Genomic DNA, 23,481 nt, shown 5'->3' with positions numbered 1-23,481 from the left:
AAGTTCGTGTAGCAGCATGTGGATTCTCTTTTGGTTTTACCATAGCAAGCTACTTTGGTTGGCGTGGCTGTGCTTTGGTTTGGTTTTATTTAACATGCACAAAGCAGCACACAGACTGTACAGTGTAAGGGTTATCTACATGAAGACAGAGCTTCTGTGTATGTTTGTTAGAAAGAGAGTGAGAGTGGAGCTTTCCTTTTTAAAATGTCTGGTTTCAGTTGGTTTGATGGCCCCCTCGTGGCCTTGCCTCGTATTGGGCAGTGAAGACAAGGCTGAGACCTGGCCCTGAACAAACAGACAGACACACACACAAACACACACACAAATACACGCACATACACAATCACAAACACAAACAGACACACTAACGCATACACACCAGAGCCAAAATACTACAGTTCATTGAGTGCAAAGGCCCCTGTCTTTGCAGAGTGAATTTGACTGAAACAGTCCTGACATGTTTAGAGCTGAAGGCTGCATAACTGACTCACTTTTTTTATGGACCAACAATGGCGATATCAGCACTCATAGATGATGTTTTTAACATTCACATCCATCTCAGGAAAGTAGGACCAACAAATGCAATATAACACACATCATATCATACCAACCATTATCAGCATTTGAACAAAGAGGAAGTAAACCATTATGGGAGCAGTTGCCCCTCAGCCAGTCAGTGGTCACAGTTCAGTTGACTTGCAGTACTTAAGTCCTTTTTAAGAACACAGGATGGTCTTTCCTATCATGACACTGTGTCAAATGCAAATGCAAGCTTAGAAAGAAACACTTCAATCATGTCCCTGTCAAAGATTAGCATGTAAGCACTAATAACTTCAGTATAAAAGCATTTTATTATTGTGGCATAACAGTTTTGAACCCGGTTGCGGTTGCATATCTAACAGTTATTCAGTATGTGGTATAGAAAAGGTCACTTCCCAGATACAAATGATTGCACTCACAAAGAGTATTGATAACTATTATCTGTGTGCTGGGAGTTTTAGGTGCACCATAATTACATAGCAAAGGAAATACTTGGTGCAGAACAATACAGCTGCAGATGAACACTTTACTCTTTACAAATAGTAGCCTGCATGCTTCTAGCCCACACCAGGCTCAGCCATGCTCCTCTTGCAAACTAATTTATCTCCTGCACTTGTTCCACTTCTCCTTTTTCTACTGCAGTGTATTTGCAAGAGGTCTCACTGAGGTGAGATAATACATGTATCAGGAAAACACTTGCCGATCCCTCAGACAATGCTGTGGGAGGAAGGACAGGTAGCCTGCAGCACTCAGCGATAACTGTTTGCTTTGTAGCAGATATTCAAAGCTGCATGCATGTGAATGATTCTTACCTGTATGGGGATGTTCAGGTACATATGTGTATGCATGAGTCTTTGTTTAGAGCTTTTTTTTTTTTTTTTACAGCTTGTACTTGTAGGCCATCATGCAGAAAAACGCCATCATTGTTCTCAAAGGGAAGCTGCTTAATGTAAAGTGAGAGTGATTTGTACCACCAGACGTTCCTGTCAGGTCTGAACTCCTCTTCCCCCTCTCTCACATGCAGCAGTAGAGGTCTTCAGCACTGACGGTTGCCATGACGAGCTCATTGTCTGGTGCTGACCTTTGACCTGCCACGGTTGTCTGTTGGAGTATTCTCAGGGTCGTAATGAGGATTAGTGGAGATAACCAGCAGACACACACTATTATGGGTTTAAGGATTCGAACTCAGTAACCTACATCCAGGTAATTAGGCTAAACTACGCACATTATCCTGCTCATAGTGGGTCAGCAGCTAGCTAGAGGAGGCTACAAGAGATGAACACCTTAAACATGACAAACTTACATACTAATTGCATATGTTTTGTTTCCTATTAAACTCATGTCAGTAAGATTACTAAATAAACTTCTTTTTTACCATTGGTACTGTAGTAGCATGAACCACCTTTCTGTATCTTGCTGCTCACAGTTGTACTATAGTGTTATAGGATACTGCATGTTTTTGCTCTTTGTTACACTGTGCTGTTGCACTTTTATACAACAAAGCTTGTACAAAATTGTCTAGTGTAGAGTGTACAAAGAGAGTTTGGTCTGTCTCTATATTCTGTCATTGAAAAAGGAATCATCTCCTTTCATAAAAATGAGTAGTGGTTGCCTCTACACGCGCATGTGGGCATTCTGGCGATAAGCTGAAGGACAGATGCACATCCGCACCCTCCTTTTTTCCTCTTCGTTACATAAATGTGTGGGACAGTAGGGGGCCGAGGTAGCGAGGAAAGTTCGTGAAGAAGAGACACTGCCAACATTTTAACAGAGCCAACTCATTATGACCAAGCAGAGTGTGTTGTGCTTTAGCCTACTCTCACTCCTCGGACTTCTTCTCTTCCTTGCCACAGACACGCATTTTATTACATGAGCTTGCCTCTGATTAGGGCTGCTTTGTATTTTCTGTTAACCTGGTCCAAGCCAATTAAATTTAAAACAACCCTGTGAGGTATTTATCTGTAATAGCTGCAGGACTTGGGTAATGGCCCAGAAAAAAGGTACCGTAGATGAGGGGAACTGTTGGTTTTATTTGATTTGGGGTTCAGTTATTTGGCCAAAGGCCACTATACATCGGAGCAGATGTATGGCCTTGTCTGTGCCAGGTTGATGGTTTCTATCCAACCAGAGATGCAAATGACTGTATAAACATAATTGAGTGTGTGTGTGTATTTGAATATATAATCACATTTATAAATCAGCAAGATATTTGTAGTGTTAAACTTTGATACCACTAATGCTCCACTCCTGAGCCCTCTTTTCTTTCTTGCGTCTGTGAGTTTGCGCCTTGTCCTGACTGTTGTAAGGCTTTAAGTCCCTGGATAAGCTTTGAAGTCGTGCCACTTGGTTTCTCTGGGTGAAAAGAAATCCTCAATTTGCCCCCCAAAAGAAATGCCACACAAATCCTACCAAGGGGCACACAATGGCCTCCATCTGGAGAAACCAGTGCTTATTCACGCATCAACCTGACTTGCTTAATTTGGAATATACACCTGAGGAAGATCAAAACTCTCATCTTCAAGCTTCCTTTTGTCATTACTTGTGAAGAACCTCTACAAATGCCACAGACTGCATTGTAATGAGTGCAAATAATTCATCTGCTTGTTTATTTATTTATTTTTTTACCTCATCCATTTTTCCCTCTTTGTTAATCATTCAGTATCCTCTCAGTTCTGTTGTACAGTATGTGCAGTCACTCTTTAATGCTCCACCGAGGTTTGGATGCATCTGGCTGCACACATAATTGTGTGTGTGTATGTATGTATATGTGTGTGTGTGTGTGTGTGTGTGTATCAGAGAGAGACCGCATGCATACACACGTGCAGTCATATTACCAACATGCCTACTCAGCGTGTTTTACCAGCGCAAACTTAAGTAAGCCTCATTGTGAGAGGATCTGGGGCCCCATGCTGCTCAGCCTGTTCGTGCGTGCATTTGGGTCCGTCTACATGTGTGATAGTGTTTACATAATTTGAAGGACCTGCTCCCCTATTCCTCTAATCTTCCCAAGGTGAAACACTTATTTACAAATTTGGCTATGGCAGCTCCAAGAAACACCATAGAACCAAGACAAGACTCAATATGTAATTGTGTGTTTGTGCAGATGTTTGACTTACAGCTACTAACCCATAATAGCAGGTACAGACACTAAATACAAAAGCAGGTATATGGTTAAGAAGGACTTTTTGTCAGTTCAGGTTTGACAGTTCATCCCTCCCATCCTGGAGGTGTGATAGCTGGAGTGACCTGTTATTCCTTCATGCTGACCAACCACTGTCAGCCCTTAAATTGAGTCCATGTGGGTTTAGGGTGTGGTGTTGCGTGGTACATATTTCCTCTCGAAGAGTGGGATTGCAACATGTTATGTAACAGACTGAAATGGAATTCTGAATGTGAATCCATTGTGTCCTAAAAATAACTTCACCCGTGGGTTACAAACTATCTATCCAGGAAGAGTGAATGCTATAAGCATCAGCTAGGATTTGTGTTTGCTTGTGTGTGAGACTGTGTGTGTGTTTGTTGAGGAAGTGGAAGTGAAGAGTAGAAGATAATTGTGCATAAGGCTTGTGTAGACGTTAAGTCAAAGTCTTGAGTGCAGGTTCTTTCAGAAAAGTGAGTAGCATGATGCGTGAGCAGCCTCTTGGGTCCGATAAATATGACCCATACTGCTGCCTCCTCTCGGATAACGCAGACTTCATGATTTCAAAGTTCACATCAAGGAAAACAAGGTTTCATACACCCTTGGTCTTGCTCCACAGGATCCAAATTCTAATATGGGTGTTTGCATATAGATTCATATGGCTTATTCTTAAGTCTCAAAACATTTGTGTCTGTTGGTCTTTCGGGCTTTTACATGTGCAAAGTGTTTGAGTGTGTGTGACTCTGTGAGAGGTTGTGCATGAGTGGACAGCATGTGTGCAGCTTGGGGACAGGTCCAAGCATGGAGTTATGGTTTCCCATTTTCCCATGATTGTTACCACTCACACACACATCTCTGTTAAGGATAGCACAATCCACTTTTTCTTTACCTGACCCTTGCTGCATCCACACAAATTTATGTATTGAGTATTTAGGCAGAACGTCATAACTGAATTATAGAAACTCTTTCAAAACACTGCCTTTCATCAAAAATCTCTAGCTTTTCCATGCAAATGAGAGACAAGTTTACATTAGCATCAGCAGTAATGGCAGTAATGACAGCTGTTGGCTACAATCATGTTTGGCACGGCTCCATCGCTGGGACAGAGTCCAGTGGGTCAGCCTCCAGATGTGTCAGACACAGTTTATGACTATGGTGCAGAACGGCTTTCCTTACCTCAGTTGCATGCTCATGCACTGCAGCTTAGGGTGATTAATGTCCAGACTGCTTTCACCTAACGAGAGCTGGGCAGCTTGTTAAAGGGGAGAAAAAGACATATGGGACACTTAAAGAGCTGAAAATAAAGGGTGCGGTGGAATATTGTCAGTAGTTGTGGAGTATTTTCGGATAAAGGCATGGAGTGGCTAAAAGAGGATGACTATTTTGAAGGCCGAGAGACACAGTAGAAGCAATGCAGTGCACGCCTAATTTTAAAATAAATGTGAATGTTTTGATAAATTATATTTTCATAGAAAAACATTGTGGAACAGTATAATACTTTTTCAGCATTTTAATTCTTGTCTTGATTCCAGACAAAGGTCAACCCTAGCCAGTAAGAGCTGAGCTGTTTGTTTAAACTAATGTTGTAGCCAGGAGGAAAATTGCAAATTGTTTCCTGTTTTCTTTTCTTTACACACCACATCACATGAAAGTGAAGTCACAGTCTCTATGTATTACATCTAGCTGTTGAATTGTAAAGTTTAAAATTAAGTGTTAAGTCCATTCTGTTATATAATGCAGTAACTTGCAGGTGGTTTCAGGCAGTACATGTCAGTTGATAGTTAGCAGTTGGTATTGTGTATTGACACAGACTTGTTTTACTGTTTGGCTTGGTGTAACCTGTTTAAGAGTCTAGTTTGTAGACTTTGCCATATATGCTAAACCTGTCAGACTACCTGTAACTGTCCCATTCGGAGGAGAGCTCAGACACAACTTCCACAGTGAATGTTAAAATATGTCACTTGTAGTAACCCAGATTAAGCTCTGCCCAGTTTGGTTGTGTGAAAGTCATTTACCATCATAAACATGTCCAGATGTAAGGTCCGTCCAGTGCATCCAGTGCTGTGTGTCAGGAAATTATTCTTGAGTTATAGGAGTGAATTACTGAATTATGCATATTTTGGCAGGTGTAAATGTCTATGAAATGTTCCTACAAGCAAATTGATTTTGCAGGTGTGCGTGTTGGTTTATTCTGTCCATTTCATTGTTAAGCATTGAAACATTACTGTATGTCTGCATGGGTACACAATATGAAATCTAAATTCTGAAATCTAAACAGGCATAGTAATCCACATTGTGATTAAATTAGCTGAGAACATGTTTTTGTGAAGTGGACTGAGGTTTTCTGTTTCTGGTGGTACTGAAGAAATATTTTATGGGAGTGAAGTTTGCTCCAGCATACCTCACTCCTGCATGTTGTATATTACAAGTGTTTAGTCTATGTCAGGGTTTGTTTTACAGTGAGTCAGGAAACTTGTGATTATTGTTGTTTGGGGGAGTGACTTATGTTGAATGTTACATGTTTTTTATGCTAACAGATGTATAGATCTCCATTAAATATGAACGGTCTGCTTGAGGTTATCCATTCTACAAAATAAATCAAAATAATGAAAGCAAATGCACTCAGCAGTCACCAACGTAGATGAACGCTTACAGACATTCAGTGTGTGGCAAAAACTGTTTGCTGTAAGACTACACATGCATGAAGCCAGACCATATAGGAGTTTGACTATGATAAGTTAAAGCATCTAACTGACTATCTGAGTGACTGTTGAACTCTGCACTGTGATAGCAAAACAGCCATGCAACTGTGGGACTAAGAATGCAAATATTTAGTGTACTTCTCGCTTGAAAAAAATGCACAAGAGTTTTATGTTGATATTGTATGAAAATACATGAAAATACATGTCGTGAACTGTGGCATAATGTTGTCATAGGTGTGCATACACAAATGTTTTTCATTGGTTTCCTTATTGGTTATTATTGTGTTGTTATTCTATACTCATTGTTTCTTTTAGCCATATTGTATTGGCAATAACTAGGCCTGTTGGCTGTATCATGTTTATGAATGCCTCTTGAGACTTTGACATGGCTTACTGCTGTCAATAATGAATTCAACTTCCATCATTCCATGCTTGTGCGTTTGTTTTATTCATCCTGATGTCTGCATGATTTATGCACATTATACTGGACATTAAGCTGATACAGTTTTTTATTATTGTTCCTGGATTAAGCTGCACGCTCTGTGCTTCCACATTTCAAACACACAGCTCAGCTTGGTTACTAGAGTGTTACCGACAGGCACTGGCTCAGGCTGCCTTCATGTTTCCTTGTCCTGGTGTGACCTCAGCGTCTTGGCCACATGGTTGCCTTTAAAAGGGGGAAGTTCTTTCGTCTCTCATAGCATTTTTCTCTCTTTGTCTTTTGCTTTCTGTCTCCTCGATTTTTCTTGTACCACAACTTTTCCTCAGGGAATCGTTTAGAGAGAAAAAAAATGCTTTTGGCGTGGATGAGTGTTGTTGAGACAGTGAGAGATAGAGCTGTATGGATGCTATGAACATCCTCTTTCCTGTTTCCACCACAGTCGTCCACAACATTTTTAGATAATGTAGAAATTAGATCTGCTGCAGAAAATTATTATGCCATGCAGATGCCACAGTTAATAATTTTCTTAGTGGCTAAAGGAGTCAAACTGATCACACTTCATGCTCAGGCATAAGAGATAAATCGTCAGTTGTGGATATTTGCAGATATTATGTCTATGTTCTTTTTTATTATTCAATTACTGGACAAATCATTTCAGCATCTGGGCTATGAGCTCAGTGAAAATCCCCAAAAGGAATGTTGTTGAGCTGCTTCAAGGGTTAATATCTCACGCCGTTGTTTTTCTATGATCCAGATCCAGCATGTGTGCAGTATCCATTCCACAGCTTGCATCCAATCCATGTGTGTAGGGCTGGAGTAAAAAGCCCACATAGGGGATCCTTTGTTTAGGAGAGTCTAGGCATGGAAGATAATTTACAAGCCGCTAAGGTCCTCACGCCATTGGCTGATGAGGCTCTGTCTGCGTCTGCAAAAGGCATCCCGTATGTGTGTGTGTCTATATGTCTGTGTGTGCGGTGAGTGTGTGCGTGTCTGCTGTAGCAGCTCTTGGCTACAGCGGATCAGAGTCGCCCTAGTCATGACACCCAGGAGCTTGCCCTGCACACGGCTACTGTAGCCAGCGTTTTCTTTTGAGGCTGAAGGAAGGCAAAGCAAGATGGCCACCAATACCTTTTAGGGATATGCTGCCTAAATCGGAGGGGCTTCCTCCGAGGACAGACAAGGTAAAGGCAGTCGGAGTGTTCACCCCGGGGTCTATTGTCTCACTGCAGATGGGTCAGCTACAGTAGAGCTCATCTAGAGGTTGTCCTCTGTTGTCTCGCTGTCTGCCACACTGGATTTAGCTGATTGGAGTGCTTCATTTGGAAGCTGGTGTTGTTATTGTTCCTTTGGAAACACTCAGGACCTGGGCTTCTGTGTCTGTGTTTGGGTTGTCTTTTCCAGGTGGGTGGAAGGATGTGACAACAAAGTCAGCAATAAAGAGGTCAGTTTCCACAGTAACAATGACCCCTCTTCTCTTTCTCTGTTACATGTCTTTTTTAACCGTTGTTCTGTATGAAGTGCCCCTTTGCTTCCTCTTGTCTTTCTTGGATTGCCGTATTTCTGCACCTGCCGTTTTTTGACTGCTTAGCAGAGAAGTGGAGTGCTTGTGAGGCTTGGGTTGTAACTTTAATTTGACAGGTTTTATTTGTTTGCCTGCAGTAGTAACGTTATTGTGTGGTTTGTATCAGAATTCCTTTATCAGAAAGTGGTTTGTAGAAAATGTCCCTCTGATGCTGGAGCTCTGATTCTTGCTGGTGTACCAGGAGGTGATTGTTTCAAATTTATTACGCTTATTGAAACCTTTAACAACATGACATTCTTTGTCACTATTTTCTTTTTATTATGTTGTGTGTTTAGTGTGCCGACTATGTAACATTGAGTGCAGACAGGAAACACTCATTCAATGAATGAAGGAAATTCTCACGTGTTCAGAGAAAGACACATAAACCACTACTTACAGTCTCAGCCAGGAAGGAAGCACGCTTTTCTGTGTTTCATTGTAAGCCTGTTGTGACTAACTAATGGTGTATGTTTTCTGGCTTTTTCTGCGACGTTAATTAGTTTATACTTAATATGACTGTTTGTATGCCTGTGCTGTTGAGTTAAGAATAGATCCACACACTCCTTCAAACTTCCTTGGAGACCCATTAGAGAGGGGGGGTAGTTAGGATTCAAACAGCGGTCACCCTTTTGTTGCTAGGGTAGGGTCTCTGAATGTGCATTTGCGTAAAGCAGTCGCCCTTAGTTACTCTAGCGTGTGTTTTGTTGAGTTTTTAAGCTTTAACAGGTGCTACAGTTGGGTACAGGTTTGTCTAGCAGAAAAGAAGAAGACTGTGTTTGTATTTTAAACAGTACAGTACAGTGTGAGTGACCTAAGGCTCCCTGAGGCAGAGGCAACAAGGACAACACAAAGACACAGCCCTAACACATTGCAGACCCAGTGACTAAATGAGGGCACATGACTCTGCATTTACATCCTGCATTAGGCTGTGTTGTTATCACAAGACTAAATTCAACATAATTAAAAATAGAGGCTGTGCTTTGATGTCAGCTTTGGACCGTGAACACTTGGATGAACAAATGGGTGCACACACATACACATGCACAGAGACACGCGTGTGTCTGGTGCAGTGCTGGATGCGGGCCAATGCTGCTTTGTCATTGAAAGCAGTTTATTGTGACAGACACACTGCCTTTTCCCTCTTTCTTTCTCCCCTGCTCCCCATCTTTTTCTCTCTTCTTCTCATTCTCTCATTTGAACATTCTGGTGGCCCATTTCAACCTGCTGTGCGGAGCCCTTATCTCACCCTGTTACATCTGCAGCTTCAGTATTGCCTCAGCCCGAGCTCCAACTATCTGTTGCATCAGCAGCATGTTTCTAGTAGTAAGGCACAGTCCTGACAGCCATGGACAGTGCAGTGGACTGGGGAGCAATGGGTTAGAGAGGGAATGCCATATCAGTGGAAAGACTTGGGGAGAACATGACTCCATTGTATTAATCATGCCTGATCAATAGCTCACTGTTGTACTGTATTAAACAAGCATTTGGCAATATGCTGTGATAGATAGATAGATAGATAGATAGATAGATAGATAGATAGATAGATAGATAGATTAGATAGATAGATAGATAGATAGATACTTTATTGATCCCGAGGGAAATTCAAGATTCACGTGAGCGTTAATGTAGACAAGTTGTGAAAATATTCCCATAAACAGCTATAGTGGAGTTAAATATGAGAAACATTTTCAGTTATTTCAGTCTTCAGTGGTAAACACCAGGTTCACCAGTGCCAGTCCCACGTGGTCAAAGTACAAGCACCTCTATCTAGAACAGGATGTTTTATGGATTTTTGGCAGCCAAATTGTGAAAAAAAATATCCAAGAACAGATGACATTTGCTTTAAATTTATTCCAAATGTATTGCTTTTTTAAAAATTTATTGTCTTTTATTGAAAATCTTTTGAGTCTCTTTTGTAATCCAGCACTAGATGCAGCAAAATTCATGTGCCATCTTCTTGGCTATCAAATCTCCTTTTTGCAAATACAATGAGATTAAGAAACAGTCAGTTTACCAAAATACATATTCTGAACACAAAGTAAACCCATGGAAAACACTGAATGCTACAGATGTGATATGTAATAAACTACCAAGCACGAGATGTTTCGTGAAGAGACACAGCCTGGATCTTTTAGTCCAAGCTAAATATACTGTATACTAAATTCCATAGTTACTAGATGATCTTGAGTAAATAATTGAACTGTCCACCTTTTAAAACATTTGTGAGGAACTTCTCTCCAACTTCACACAGTACAGCAACTGATCTGCTGAAGTTAAGCAACAGTTGTCTTGTGAAAGTATGTATGACATTGCTCAGCGTTCTCCCTCTTAGACCTCAGCGACAGCTTTTGTTTTCCAACTTTAACTGAGTGCTTTTAGCTCTAAAAGACTGCGTCATTACGTTTCAGTAACTTGTCCCTTGTGAATGAGAGTTTACGCCTTTGTTCTGCGGCCGTCACATGTGGGATATCACAAGGCTCAATTCTTTTTTCACTGTATACACTTGAAAGTCAAACACACTGTTACCATTTTAATCCAGGAAGTCTCGTAAGTGGACTGACCCCAGCACCAGATTTGGGTTGATTTTTACCAGCAGTATGACTTTATGATTTGTTTTACTTTGCAAAAAGTAGTAGATTTTTGTGGGGTCAAGAGGTAGAGCAGGACTGAGATCACAAAGTTAATTCCAGGTGTCCTTGAACAGGACAGTGTTGCTCCTAATGGTTAGGCCACTGCTTTGAGTGATAGCTCTGCTGCCATTGGTGTGTGCTTTTGTGAATGAGAGGTGCAGTGAATTAAATCACTCTATATAATATATATAATCCATTTCCATATATAATATACCATTCTGAATCAATTAAAATAGTGCAAATATTATCAGGACAACCCAGTTCATGTCTGATGGAGACAGAACAAAGTTAAACTGGCCACATGGATTCGTTTTCTGGTTTGGTTTTGTTTCTTCTGAGGAGTCTGCTTTATATTGAACCACTGTTTCTGTTTTTACTCTTGATCATCTGTGAGCATGGAGTGTGCACATGCTGCTTTAAAATACATTAATACAGTGGCAATGATGGAGTTTAATGGGTTCTTACGCCAGGTAAACAGTGATAAAGAACGGATCTTCAGCTACCCTGCAGTTATGCTATTTCATTAGCGGGGAAATGAGTTGCCTCACACATAAACACAGACACACACACACACACACACACACACACACACACACACACACATACACACACACACACATAAAACTTAATACATACAGCTCACAGTAATGCACACATATCCTTTAGCTCCTCCAAATGAGTTTAAGGTCCTTTTGTCAGCTGAGTGTTGGCGCATGATGCAGTGTTTTTTTTATCTTTGTCATGCTGCAACATTTTTAATCAGTCTTCCACTGCTGAGGGCTTTTCCTCTAAATGTGATGGAGGGTTGAATCCTAAAATAAGAAGCAGCTTTGACTTCTGTTGATCATATGTTCACTCAAGATGATGAAAACTAAAGACATGTTCAGTTGCATGTAATGCTGTATTTAAGTTTGATTCATATCAGAATGGGTTTGATTCAGTGCCCCTTTAGTCCACTTTCAAAATTCTGGCGCACAGCAGTCTTTAAAACCTTAACTACTATTTCTCCCCAAATCAGTGGACTATTCTCCCTGATGGATTCATGGCCTTGATTTTCCTCACTTAAGAAGTCTATGTAAATGTGTATTTGATGTGGCTTTTAGAGGCAGTCAGTATGTCACTACTGTGGACCTTTAGTTGGTTGTACTGCTGCTGGCAGTCAGAATCCACCTTAGAAGTAGGGTTAAGCATTGCTCTCACTATGCTGTGAATGGATAAGACCCCCAGTGGATTAATCACTTACTAAACAATGCACAGGCATTAGCATGGTAGGGCTGCTGTATTAATGATCACATGTGTTTGCACATATATATGCATGCATGTGCTCCCAGGAATACACATACAAACCCAGCATAAACACAACATGCCCTCAGTGACCCAATGATAGTGACACAATCATGAACTGTGCGTGACTCCAAATGTTTACTCACTGGGTCTACGCTACCTGTGGGTCTGTGGCTGTCAACGCTCGAGAGCTCAGACAGGAATGCAGTCCTGATTCAGTTTGGGCAAGATTTATAGAAAGCAGATTCTTTGTTTTCACATGCCATAATATTTTCCACAGTGTTCACAGTGGCTACAGCAGATGCTCATGCCATGCTGGGAGGCAATCTGTTGTGCTGTGTGCGTGACTGTTTAGAACAAGCTGAATCACTGTATACTGCCAGAGCTTGTTGAGTCATCTCTCTCTTCTTGTTTCTCTCTCTCTGTCTTTCTGTCTCAGGTGGTTCCAGAAAGTGGGTCGGTAAATGGCAAAGGCAAGGCACAGATGGATGATACCCACACGGCAGCGGAGGATGATGAGGGGGAGGAACGCCACATACCTCATACACAGTCTCCCCCCATCACCCACTCACTCACCCACAACCAGGCCTCAGACCAAGCCGGACGACCAGCTCTTGTTAAAAGAGATCCTGAGCTGGAGCTAACCAGTACTGCACTTCACCAACATGTATGCGCTTCTGTGACTTTTCACAATGGTTCTGCTGAGAATCTGACTAAACCTAACGGTGCTAATATGACCACTGGGTCACACTCTGATCTGAAATGTGCATATAAAAGGGCTACGACTGCATCAGAGCCTCAAAGAACTATAATAGCTACGATCCCTAAAGACTGGTCTGAGAATGGACCCAGGACTCTTCCAGATGACGTGTCAGTGCCACTCAAAAAGATCAAACTGGAGGAGTCATGGATGTGGATCACTGAGCAGGCCACCACACAGCTGAGTAATGAAAATGAGGTCTGTGAAGACCCTCTGTCCACACTGGCGGCCGTGGTATGTCTTTCTGTCACAGAGAGGAAGGGACTGGAGGAGAAACTTTTCAGCTCACGATCTTCCATTCTTTGCTCCATCAAAACAGAGCCACCAGATTTGCACTTTGTCAAGAAAGAGCCAGAGGACTTTAAGAATGACTTGTGTCAGAAAAGCACTCCTGTTAGCCTGCAAAGGACTTCCCAGCCTATCAAAAGTGAACCTCCTCCAAGTGTCTTGCTGCCAAGCGTGCAGTCTTTGGCAGAGAAGAGGAATCTGAGTTTTGATCAGGCTATTGCTATTGAGGCCTTGACTCAGCTGGCAGCTATACCTCAAAGCACCCCAGGGTCCATTAAAGCTGAAAGTAAGTGTGAACATCCAATTTCTACTGCTGCCCCATTTTCAACCTCAAATGCAAATACAGCCCTGCAAGAAGCCAAACCCACAGCAGCTATCCACAACAACAAAGTCTCGGTGATCAGCTCACCACGACACCAGATGTCAGTCATACGCCCTCCTGTGGCCAGACAAGGGAATGTCATCCAGTGCTCCCAGGGGTTTAGCTCTAATACAAAGCTGTCTCTGCAGAACCTTTTAGAGGCCAGCTCAGACAATGATAAAACACCCTGCACAAGGATGGAGCGTGTCTTTGGTCCTCATTTCATCAAGTCAGAAAGCAGCTATAGAGATGCCAGTGATATGAAGTTCAGTAAAGATCATGAACAGTTGTTTGGGGGTGACAAAGACAGGGGTGTTGGTAAAATGGGAAGAAACAGAGATGAGGAGGAGGTGGCAGCTCAGCTTGCAGACCTGGCGTTCATCATCCAGTCCCGACACAACCAACAGTCAGAGAACAACCCTCCAAAAGGAACACCTGTGTCGGCCATCAAATACAACTACAACTCCCAGCTACCCTCCAGTCAGAAAAAGACCCTCTTGAAAAAAACAAAGGCAACACCTTCCAAGCCAAGGAAGAAAAAGATAAGTGATGGATTACATGAGGGAATCAAATGCAGGACCCCCCTCTCAAAACGCATGCCAAATGGAGCGACGGCCCACAGGAGCAGAGGCAAGAAGATTGTCCCACAAGGGAAATCAGGCCTTCACCACAAGAGGAACCTGTTTCTGCCTCAGGCTCAAATTGACCTGAAGAGATACTTGGCTGAGGCCCAGGAGGAGAGAAGGCAACTCATCCATCACAGTAATGGACACAATACAGCCCTCTTAGGTCCACAGATTCAGAACTACAACAGTCTCACAAACATCAGCCACATTTGTGGTCAAGAAAACCAGCCATGGTCCCTTTTGAATGGTCCACTCCACCAACACAGTCCATGTAATGGTCATGCTGCAGGACCAGAGCAGGACTGTCAGAGGCATTTGTTATCTCAGGTAGTGCAGCCCTGTGGTGGGCTGCAGCACAGTGCTGACCCTAATACCAGCCCAGCCAATGCTGCTTTCCTCAACCACACCACTGGGCGACATGGTCTGGCTAATGGCTTCTCAGGGGCTCGGCAGTCCCCTCCTCCAAGCCAGCAGGGCTACTACAAGCTGGAGAGATCAGGACCTGTCACTGTCCTGTCCACTGCTACTGATGGGGATCTGGGCCACTCTGCAGAGTCAACTCCATCCAAGAACAGCATCAACAGCTTTCTGGAGTCTCCTTTGAGTTTTCTGGATACCCCAACAAGGAACTTGCTTAATACACCTTCCAAAAAACTGTCTGATCTTCCATCCTGTCAATGCATGGGTGAGTTGGTGCTTTTTCAGAAGAGGAAGTGTGTAGCTTCTGCATTGATGTCACATTATATATATTCCACTTTGTGACTAAAAATGACTTAAAACTGACTCTGGTATTTTTTGCCTTCTCTCTCCACTGCAAACACACACACACACACACACATACACACACCAGCCCTGTCCTAATTCAGGGGCCAATTCAAGCAAAAAGAGGCTGCATTTCTCTGCCATATTTGGAGGAGGCTTTGAGATGCTTTGTAGAGCCTTTTTGACCCTTGTTATGATGTATTTGGTCTATGGTCTTGAAATGCAGACTTTAAGGATGGTGGCTGCTGACTGAGTTCCATCTACATTTACTTTGTACACCATATTTTCATTAATCATATTCCCTTATCAAGAATATCTTTAAACAGAGTGTCAGTGTTTATTTGAAGGAAAGTTCTACACTCTGTAAAGTTATTGTAAAATATCATAGATATTGTTTTATTTTCACAGATCAAATCATTGAAAAGGAGGAAGGCCCTTACTACACTCACCTCGGGGCAGGACCTAATGTTGCTGCAGTAAGGGAAATGATGGAGAACAGGTAGAGTGACTACTACCACTCTGTTTACACACTGAGTATATGTGGGTGTCTTAACTACTAAACTGAGCTGCTCAGAGCCTAGTAGTCAACCACAGGCTTAGTGGAATGGGGTGGAGTCACAGCCAAAGAGTCTGTCATTAAAAGGAAGCATTGCTGAGCTAGCTCAACACGTTTACCCACTGTCTCAGCTACGCACATGTACACAGAACAAACACAGCATGTTGAAACAGGAAACCCCTAGAGCTGAGATGAGGGGCCCGTAAACCGAGATGACAGCCAGTTTAATACAACTCGAGGTCCATCACAGTCCATTTAACAGCAGCACATAACTGAAAAAAATTCATTCTGTTGAGTTTTTCAATGACAAATGCATTTTTAATCTAATATTTACTGTACTGTGCTCAACGGTGTGACCTAATGTGCTGGGTATTGGTGTATATTACTGTACTGACTACAGTCTGCATTACAAATACTATTTGATTTGTTAATGAAGGAGGAAAGGATTTGTGTACTGTCAGTTTGCTTCAGCTATAGATGCAATGTAATGTCATCTAACATGAGCTGTCAGAGACATATTTGTCTTATGTGTGTTTTGTGTGCCACAGGTATGGTGCCAAAGGAAATGCAGTACGGGTGGAAGTTGTTGTTTACACTGGGAAAGAAGGAAAGAGCTCCCAAGGGTGTCCAATAGCTAAATGGGTATGTGGCTGGCGTTTGTTTTCGTGGTAGTCTTTTAAATGTCCTGAATATTCTTGCTGCATGCTGAAGTGTTCTTGTGGATCCTGCTGTTGTATATTTAGGGGCTGAGACAGAAGCCACTCCCAGATTCTTATCCTTACCACAACCACAGCAAGCCCTCAACCGCTCCCAGCCATGTAACCATAGCCAAAATTATGGTTGTTTTCAGCGTCATCCTGAAACACAGACATGCCAATGCTCATTACAGTGCTGTCATTCATCTGTCATAACCTGCTTGTTTTCTGTGTGTGTGTGTGTGGGGGGGTGCATCATCTGACAGGTGATCCGGCGTGACAGTGAAGAGGAGAAGCTGCTGTGTTTGGTACGCCAGAGGCCAGGGCACTTCTGTGACACCGCCGTGCTAGTTATCCTCATCCTGGCGTGGGAGGGAATCCCTCGGCCAGTGGCGGACAATCTCTACCAGGAGCTCACATGTTCGCTCTTTAAATATGGCTCCCCTACTAGTCGTCGCTGTGCCCTCAATGAAGAGTGAGTACTTTTTCCTTTGTTTCTGAAATTACACTACTTCCTCTTTTTTTCCTCTTTGTTTGTTTCTTTACCTTCCTTTTGAACCCCATCTCCACAGTCGTACATGTGCATGCCAAGGTTTGGACCCAGACACCTGTGGAGCTTCGTTTTCCTTTGGGTGCTCCTGGAGTATGTACTTCAATGGCTGTAAGTTTGCCCGCAGCAAAGTACCCCGCAAGTTCCGCCTGCTCGGAGACTACCGGGAGGAGGTGAGGGAGTGGTCAGCCTCCATAAATCCTAGAGGAAATCATCAATTACAATCTCTCCTATTTGTTTCTCCTGGTGTTATAGTAATGTGACAAGATATTTTTTGCATAATGGGTGTGCTGGTGTCTTATTATTTTAGTTTCAGTTTTAACTATATGTTGCATTAACAAGTTCTGTTACTTCTCTGCATCTGCGATAAAGGCAGACAAAGTTGATCAAAGTATTGCCAAACATTTGCCTCCTAGTGGCTATGTTGGGTATGACAATTACACCTGTAGGCTGAACTCATTTTTTTAGAACTAACTTTCTAAAATCTTATAGGAGGAGAAGATAGAGAGCCACCTTCAGGGTCTCGCCTCTGACCTTGCACCACTCTACAAAAGACTGGCTCCTGAGGCCTTCCAAAACCAGGTGTGAAACCTTAAACAGCTGCCACACTTGCCTCTGATAATCCCTCAGCTCTCTTAGACTATTATTAATAAAATTCCAACAGAATTGACTTTAAGTTTCTTCTTCTTCTAACTTGTCCTGTCATCTCTCATAGGTGGAACATGAGGAGGAAGGTGGAGATTGTCGGCTAGGCTGGAGGAAGGGACGTCCGTTTTCTGGGGTCACTGCCTGTGTGGATTTCTGTGCCCATGCTCACAAAGACACTCACAACATGAATAATGGCAGCACTGTGGTAAGCAAATTACAAGTGTGACACCATGCTTTTATATCACGAGTTTAAACTCAACCCCAGCTTATTTGAAAGGTCATTGATTCTAGTTTTTGTTCAGTCCCTTGAGGTATTGACTAGCTATGGCCTGCTGTTTGGTTGAAAATCTCACCTTTTGTCTGTGTACATTTTCAGGTTTGCACTTTAACCAAGGAAGATAACCGTGCAGTGCGTAACATACCGGAAGATGAGCAGCTCCATGTTCTGCCACTTTACAGGATCTCTGACAGGGATGAGTTTGGTCAGGTTAAGGGCCAGTGGGCCAAGATCCAAAGTGGTGCCCTGCAAGTTCTGTCCTCCTTTCCGCGAGAGGTGAGTGAACAGGAACACACCTCTTATTATTTATTATGACATTGTTTGTTTTTTTTTCTAACTGTAACATCAGTGGTTTGATCTCAAAAAATATATACTCACATGTCATGGTTTAAAGCTCATGTTTTTATTTTATTTATCAGGTACGTCTACTGGCTGAACCAGTAAAATCTGCTCGTAAGATAAGACAAGAAGCTCGTCAGAAGGCTCAAGCAGAGAAACTGGAGAAGAAGCTCGGGCTGACGCAGCTCACTCCTGGGAAAGTGAAAAGTGAAACCCCCAACAAAGGTAGAAAATCCAAGTCTTTGGTTCCTTCTTTGGTCTTTGCTTTGAGGTCAAAATATCAAAATCTCTTTAGCTCATCAGTGTTTTTTGTATATTTTACATCCAAAACAGAGCCTCAGGGCTACTATGGCTCACACAGACCACCACCCAGACCTGCCAGTGTTGGAAGATACGTACCAGACAGGAGTCATCCCAGCACTTACAGCCAGAGCACCAGCAGCTACCCCCCTCTGGGTGCAGGGGTCACCCCACAGAAGGAGGTCATGTCCCCCAACCACCATGGCCTGTCTGTCCTCCAGTTTAGACAGAACGGCTCAGCTCTTAATTATAAGACAATGAGTGATGCCGTGAATGGTTATTCTCCCACATCTGGTGAACCGAGTGTTGCGTCAGAACCTATACCTCCACATAATGCTCTTAGTGACTACAGCCCTAGTTTTAAAACTGAGCCCAACGAGGTGCACTGCTCTCCTCTGCACAGACCCTCCCCCAGTGGGAGCGCGCCTCCTCCCTCCTCCTTCTCCCCCAGACCTACCTCTGAGGGCCTCTTCAGCAGGCTCAATGGACTCCACAGGCCTGGAGAAGATGTCACAACTGAGATCAGAGGTCATGGCCTCCCTCCACTCTCATCTGCCCCCCCTCCTCCACAAACTCCCCCTCTTGAACCAGAGGAAGTTAAGCAGGAAGAGGTATGGTCAGACAGCGAGCACAACTTCCTGGACCACAATATAGGTGGAGTCGCCGTGGCACCTTCACACGGTTCTATTCTCATAGAGTGTGCACGGCGGGAGCTCCACGCCACAACCCCTATCCTTAAGCCAAACCGCAGCCATCCCACCCGCATCTCCCTGGTCTTCTACCAGCACAAGTCTCTAAATGAACCAGGCCACGGGATGGCCATGTGGGATGCCAAAATGGCCAAGCGGGAACGGGAACGGGAGGAGGAAGCTGAGAGAATAAGGATGGAGGACATCTCGGGCGGATATGCAGGGAAGAACAACAAAGGAGAAAGAGGTGTGCACCTACAGGAGGAAACAGAGGAGGATGAGGCAGAGGAGGCAAGGAGGATCATCAAAGTCCCCACACGTCAAGCATGCACTCTTCCGAGGGATGGTGTCATCACCGTCTCCCCTTATGCTCTTACCCAAGTGACGGGCCCCTACAATCGCTGGACTTAGTCATCTTGTTTTACACACACACACACACACACACACACATACAGAGAAAACTCCTAAATCCTGTGCTTCTGCCTTACCTCAATCAATTTCAAACTGCTACTCTCATTTTTATGTTGTTTTCATTGTGCTTTTCTAATATCTGTTTGTTCACTTTGTCCTTCTTCATCTCTGCCTGCAAAGGGATGAGGAAGACCAAAGTTTGTTGGCTTTTTAACTGTGACTTTCGGTGTTGTTTTTATTGTAAAGAGATGGTGCTTTGAAGCATTTTAAGACATTTTTAAACTGGTTTTATATACATGATTAAGAACAACAAAGATGTGATTATTTATTCTGATCATAACAATTTCTATTTAATTCCTGGTGTAAGCCTGTTTACTGCTAGATTTCTATGATAACCTGCATTATGTGTTGACGCTCAGAATTTATGTTGTACAGTAGGGCTATGGTCTTTATTTTCAGCCAATAAGATCAATCTCATTGGCTTTTACATTGGTGCCATTCTCGCTGTAACCTCTGTTTAGCAAACTCATTACATCACATAATGTAGAAAACAAGACTAATTTGTGCAGATTTTTACTACAGATTTTCACATGTAGCATCGTGCTTTTCCTTCTGCTGCCTCTGACTTCCGTTGGCAGTAGATGAAAGAAACGTACATCTTTTGTTTGATGTTTGGTTTATTTTCTCCACGTCTGGATGGTTTGTCTCTTATTCACACATATGTATGGCATATTAAGAAGCACTTTTTTGTTTTCCTAAACTTAACTTGAAAAAGGTCCCAGTCCATTGGCCTGAATATGTATGTACAGACAGAGATATATATGACAGTTTAGTATGAACCCGGTTTTATTTTTTCAGTATTTCTGCATTTATTTGATTGAAAATGACATACATATCGAATGAAATTCAAAACTTTAAGCATTATGAGGAGCCGTGAAATGCTGCAACAATGAAGTGCTCATCATTATTGGCACTTAACTTTACTTAACTTTAATGTTCACATTCTGGAAAAGGAATTTAAAAGCCTTTCATGGGGCACAAGTGTGATCATAGGATTTCAGAAACTTAATATACTTTTTAATGGTGCTAATGAGAACTCTGATTTTTTTTTTCTTTTTTTTTCTTTTTTTTTTTTACAAAAATCACAAAGTGTCAGATTTGAATGCAAAACTGCGTTAGCTAATGCTGACTATTCAATCTATTTCTTCTTTTGCCTCCTGTCTGCTCTTGTTGGAAAACCACTCAAACATCAGATCCCACTCAGACAATTGCCTATGACGATTTCGGGTGCTCTGCCCTTGTGAAGACTTTGTTTACAGATAGCTTTTATTTTACAGGGTCTGAATAAGGGGGTTGGTGTCAACTCCTGGTAAATCAGGATTTTTTTTATTCCCCATGAAAGAGAAGCTCTTTATTTTAAGAACTCATCAATAATATTTCAGCACACCTGATGAACACCTTTTACTGCTATTCACACTAACACTGGTGAGTTTCTTGTGAGAAACATTTTGGACTTAAACACACTTTAACTTCCTTTTGGTGCTAATAGGACAAGATGTCAAGGTACATATGTAGACCTAACCTGGTTATATGCTTATTGGCGATGCCATGGTGCTTCTTTTAAAACTCAGCACACACTGATCTGATATATGGTTCAGGAGAAAGGTAATTTTATTGTTTCTCTGGATAATTACTGGCTGACAACAGACAGAAATGTGTTTGTATCCCACCTTTGATCATGATGTTATGGACCAGTTACGTAGACAGTACCTGTAAAAACAAATTATTGCGCAGAATTTAGAGGTCTTCCACAATTCTCAAAAATCACCACAAACAAAAGGAAATGAATGTAAACAGTTTTTAATCAGTTCATTTAGAAAGGATATTTTTGAACATGACAAAGTTACATTTGCAAATGTTTCTTTTGATTTACTGTGGGGGACATTTCAGCACACCCGACACTGAAAGTCTTTGTACCAATGAGGAACTAACAACTAGCACCAGCATTCTGAAAAATCTAAAAAGAAAAAAAAAACTTTTATTAGTAGAAAATGTGTAAATATGTATGTGAACCATATTGTTTTTACTGTACTGTTAATGGTGTTTAGACAATGGATGATCTTGCTTATTTTGAAACTGAATTACTGTATGTTGCTAAAAGTATATCCAGTTAGGACTTGAAAAGAGACTAAATTTAGCATTCCTTTTATGGATGGCTGTTTCTCTTTCAGGATTGTGAAATAAAGTCATATTTATATTTTGGACCTGATCATGATTTTTCTCTCTCCTGATTTGCTGTATAATGTGTGTAGGTGTGTGTACACATGTACGATGTACAGTATGTATGTGACGAAGTGTTCATATGATGAGATCAGGTTCATGTGAGGGCTTTTAAAGTATTTATTTTGTGATGGCTTGCATCATATTATGTAGTGAAATATGAAGCTAATCTGTCTTTGAGGTCAAACAGGATTATTTCTTATTTAAAAGAAGCTCTCTGAATTTCCCACACTAGTGTATGGTTTGACTCACTGCTGTGGAATTTAGTCATTTGGACTCTGTCCTCTTAATGTTTGGGGGTGAGTCACTACTTGTTTTTGTACAGTTTATCTCCAGAAGTGGTAACATGATGTTTTCTTTTTTTTTTTCTTTCAAATGATGTAAGAAAATCATTTCCTTCTGGCTCATTGACATGAATGACACACGACTGACTTAAATAACCTCAACAAACACAAGAGAACTTCAAAAGTTAAGTCCTGAATTAAGTCTCAATTCAATTAAATCTAAATTCTAACTGTTGCCATTAAATTACAGCCCAAGCATTTTGAGAAATAAGAGGTAGATAATGATCAACATGCTGAGCTGCACTGTTTGGAGATGGAATATCTGAATCTGAAATATCAGGACAACACAGCATTCTTTTTTATCTTATTGCAACAAAGATAAGTATATTTTGTCTCTAACAGATTTACAATTCTGTCTACAAATGTATAACAGTATTTTAGTTGGACCAGAATTCTTAAGTTGGGTTGCACAGATCCAACTAGTGTGTGTGTGTTTGGGCTGCGTAATTTCCTCAAAAACTCCCACAATAGAGTGACTGAATTGGACTGAGTGACGCAGCAGTTGTCTTCAAACACAGTTCCGGGTAGCAAAGTCCTTAAATACTGAAATTAAGATGATGAAGTTGAAGTGATTACAGCATGGACACAATCTGTCTGACAGTTAAAGTAAATTCAGTGAATGGCTGAAGATGTATGGACCTTTGGGAAACAAAAAGTCATAGTGAGGATTCAGGAAATAAGGACTCACATGTCAACTGGTACAGAAAACATGATTTTTTGTGCGATACTAGAGGTAGTATGTCCTGATGGCTTTGGTCAACCCTTTCAACCAGTTTAAAACTGCATTCAGTGGGTCAAGTCTGCTCACACAGAAGGCCATGTGATCATGCTGCATGGTTAGAACAGCAAGCTGTGAGGAGTCAGTAACTGAACCGATTTTACGTTACGTGATGACGCGTCTGTCTGTCAACACCCACAGCACAGGCAGTCATCCAATATGTATGTTTTGCACCGATGAAGCGATTTTCAAATGTTTTACCTTCCTTTCAGGGATCCTTTCACTTGACTTATTGATTATAAGATTACAAACCAAATGAAACATTTTAGAAACTTGGAAATCACTACAACCAAACTGCAGCTGTTTATCAAGCTGTCCACATTGCTGTTAAAGTTTGAACTCACATCTTCCTCATTCAGTTCTGGATCAATTCTAAATGCACCACAGCTTCCCTGTGGAGTTACCCGTCACATTCAAATGCATCATACTGAAATATGTGATGAGTTTGCACCTCACCTCAGATTAATATCACTGCACTAGTTTAAGTGTGTCATCAGAAATCAAGGACTTTCAAGAGTC

General features: G+C 41.9%; 1 protein-coding gene across 1 annotated transcript in view; it reads left to right on the top strand.

Annotated features, from left to right (window-relative positions):
• The window catches only part of tet1 (tet methylcytosine dioxygenase 1), a 28,368-nt gene extending 6,539 nt beyond the window's left edge, over positions 1 to 21,829 (top strand). The window contains exons 3-12 of the mRNA XM_046401594.1: positions 12,738 to 15,018; positions 15,504 to 15,594; positions 16,200 to 16,293; positions 16,613 to 16,821; positions 16,919 to 17,069; positions 17,389 to 17,478; positions 17,612 to 17,749; positions 17,921 to 18,097; positions 18,241 to 18,385; positions 18,494 to 21,829. Coding sequence (XP_046257550.1) covers positions 12,738 to 15,018; positions 15,504 to 15,594; positions 16,200 to 16,293; positions 16,613 to 16,821; positions 16,919 to 17,069; positions 17,389 to 17,478; positions 17,612 to 17,749; positions 17,921 to 18,097; positions 18,241 to 18,385; positions 18,494 to 19,560 — 4,443 coding nt within the window. The 3' untranslated portion in view covers positions 19,561 to 21,829. The remainder of the gene's footprint in view (positions 1 to 12,737; positions 15,019 to 15,503; positions 15,595 to 16,199; positions 16,294 to 16,612; positions 16,822 to 16,918; positions 17,070 to 17,388; positions 17,479 to 17,611; positions 17,750 to 17,920; positions 18,098 to 18,240; positions 18,386 to 18,493) is intronic.
• Positions 21,830 to 23,481: the final 1,652 nt, after the last annotated feature.

Source organism: Scatophagus argus, chromosome 10, assembly GCF_020382885.2.
Source record: "Scatophagus argus isolate fScaArg1 chromosome 10, fScaArg1.pri, whole genome shotgun sequence".
Classification (NCBI taxonomy): Eukaryota; Metazoa; Chordata; class Actinopteri; family Scatophagidae; genus Scatophagus; species Scatophagus argus.
The sequence above is the reverse complement of the archived record's forward strand: the minus strand, read 5'-3'. Positions and strand labels throughout refer to the sequence as shown.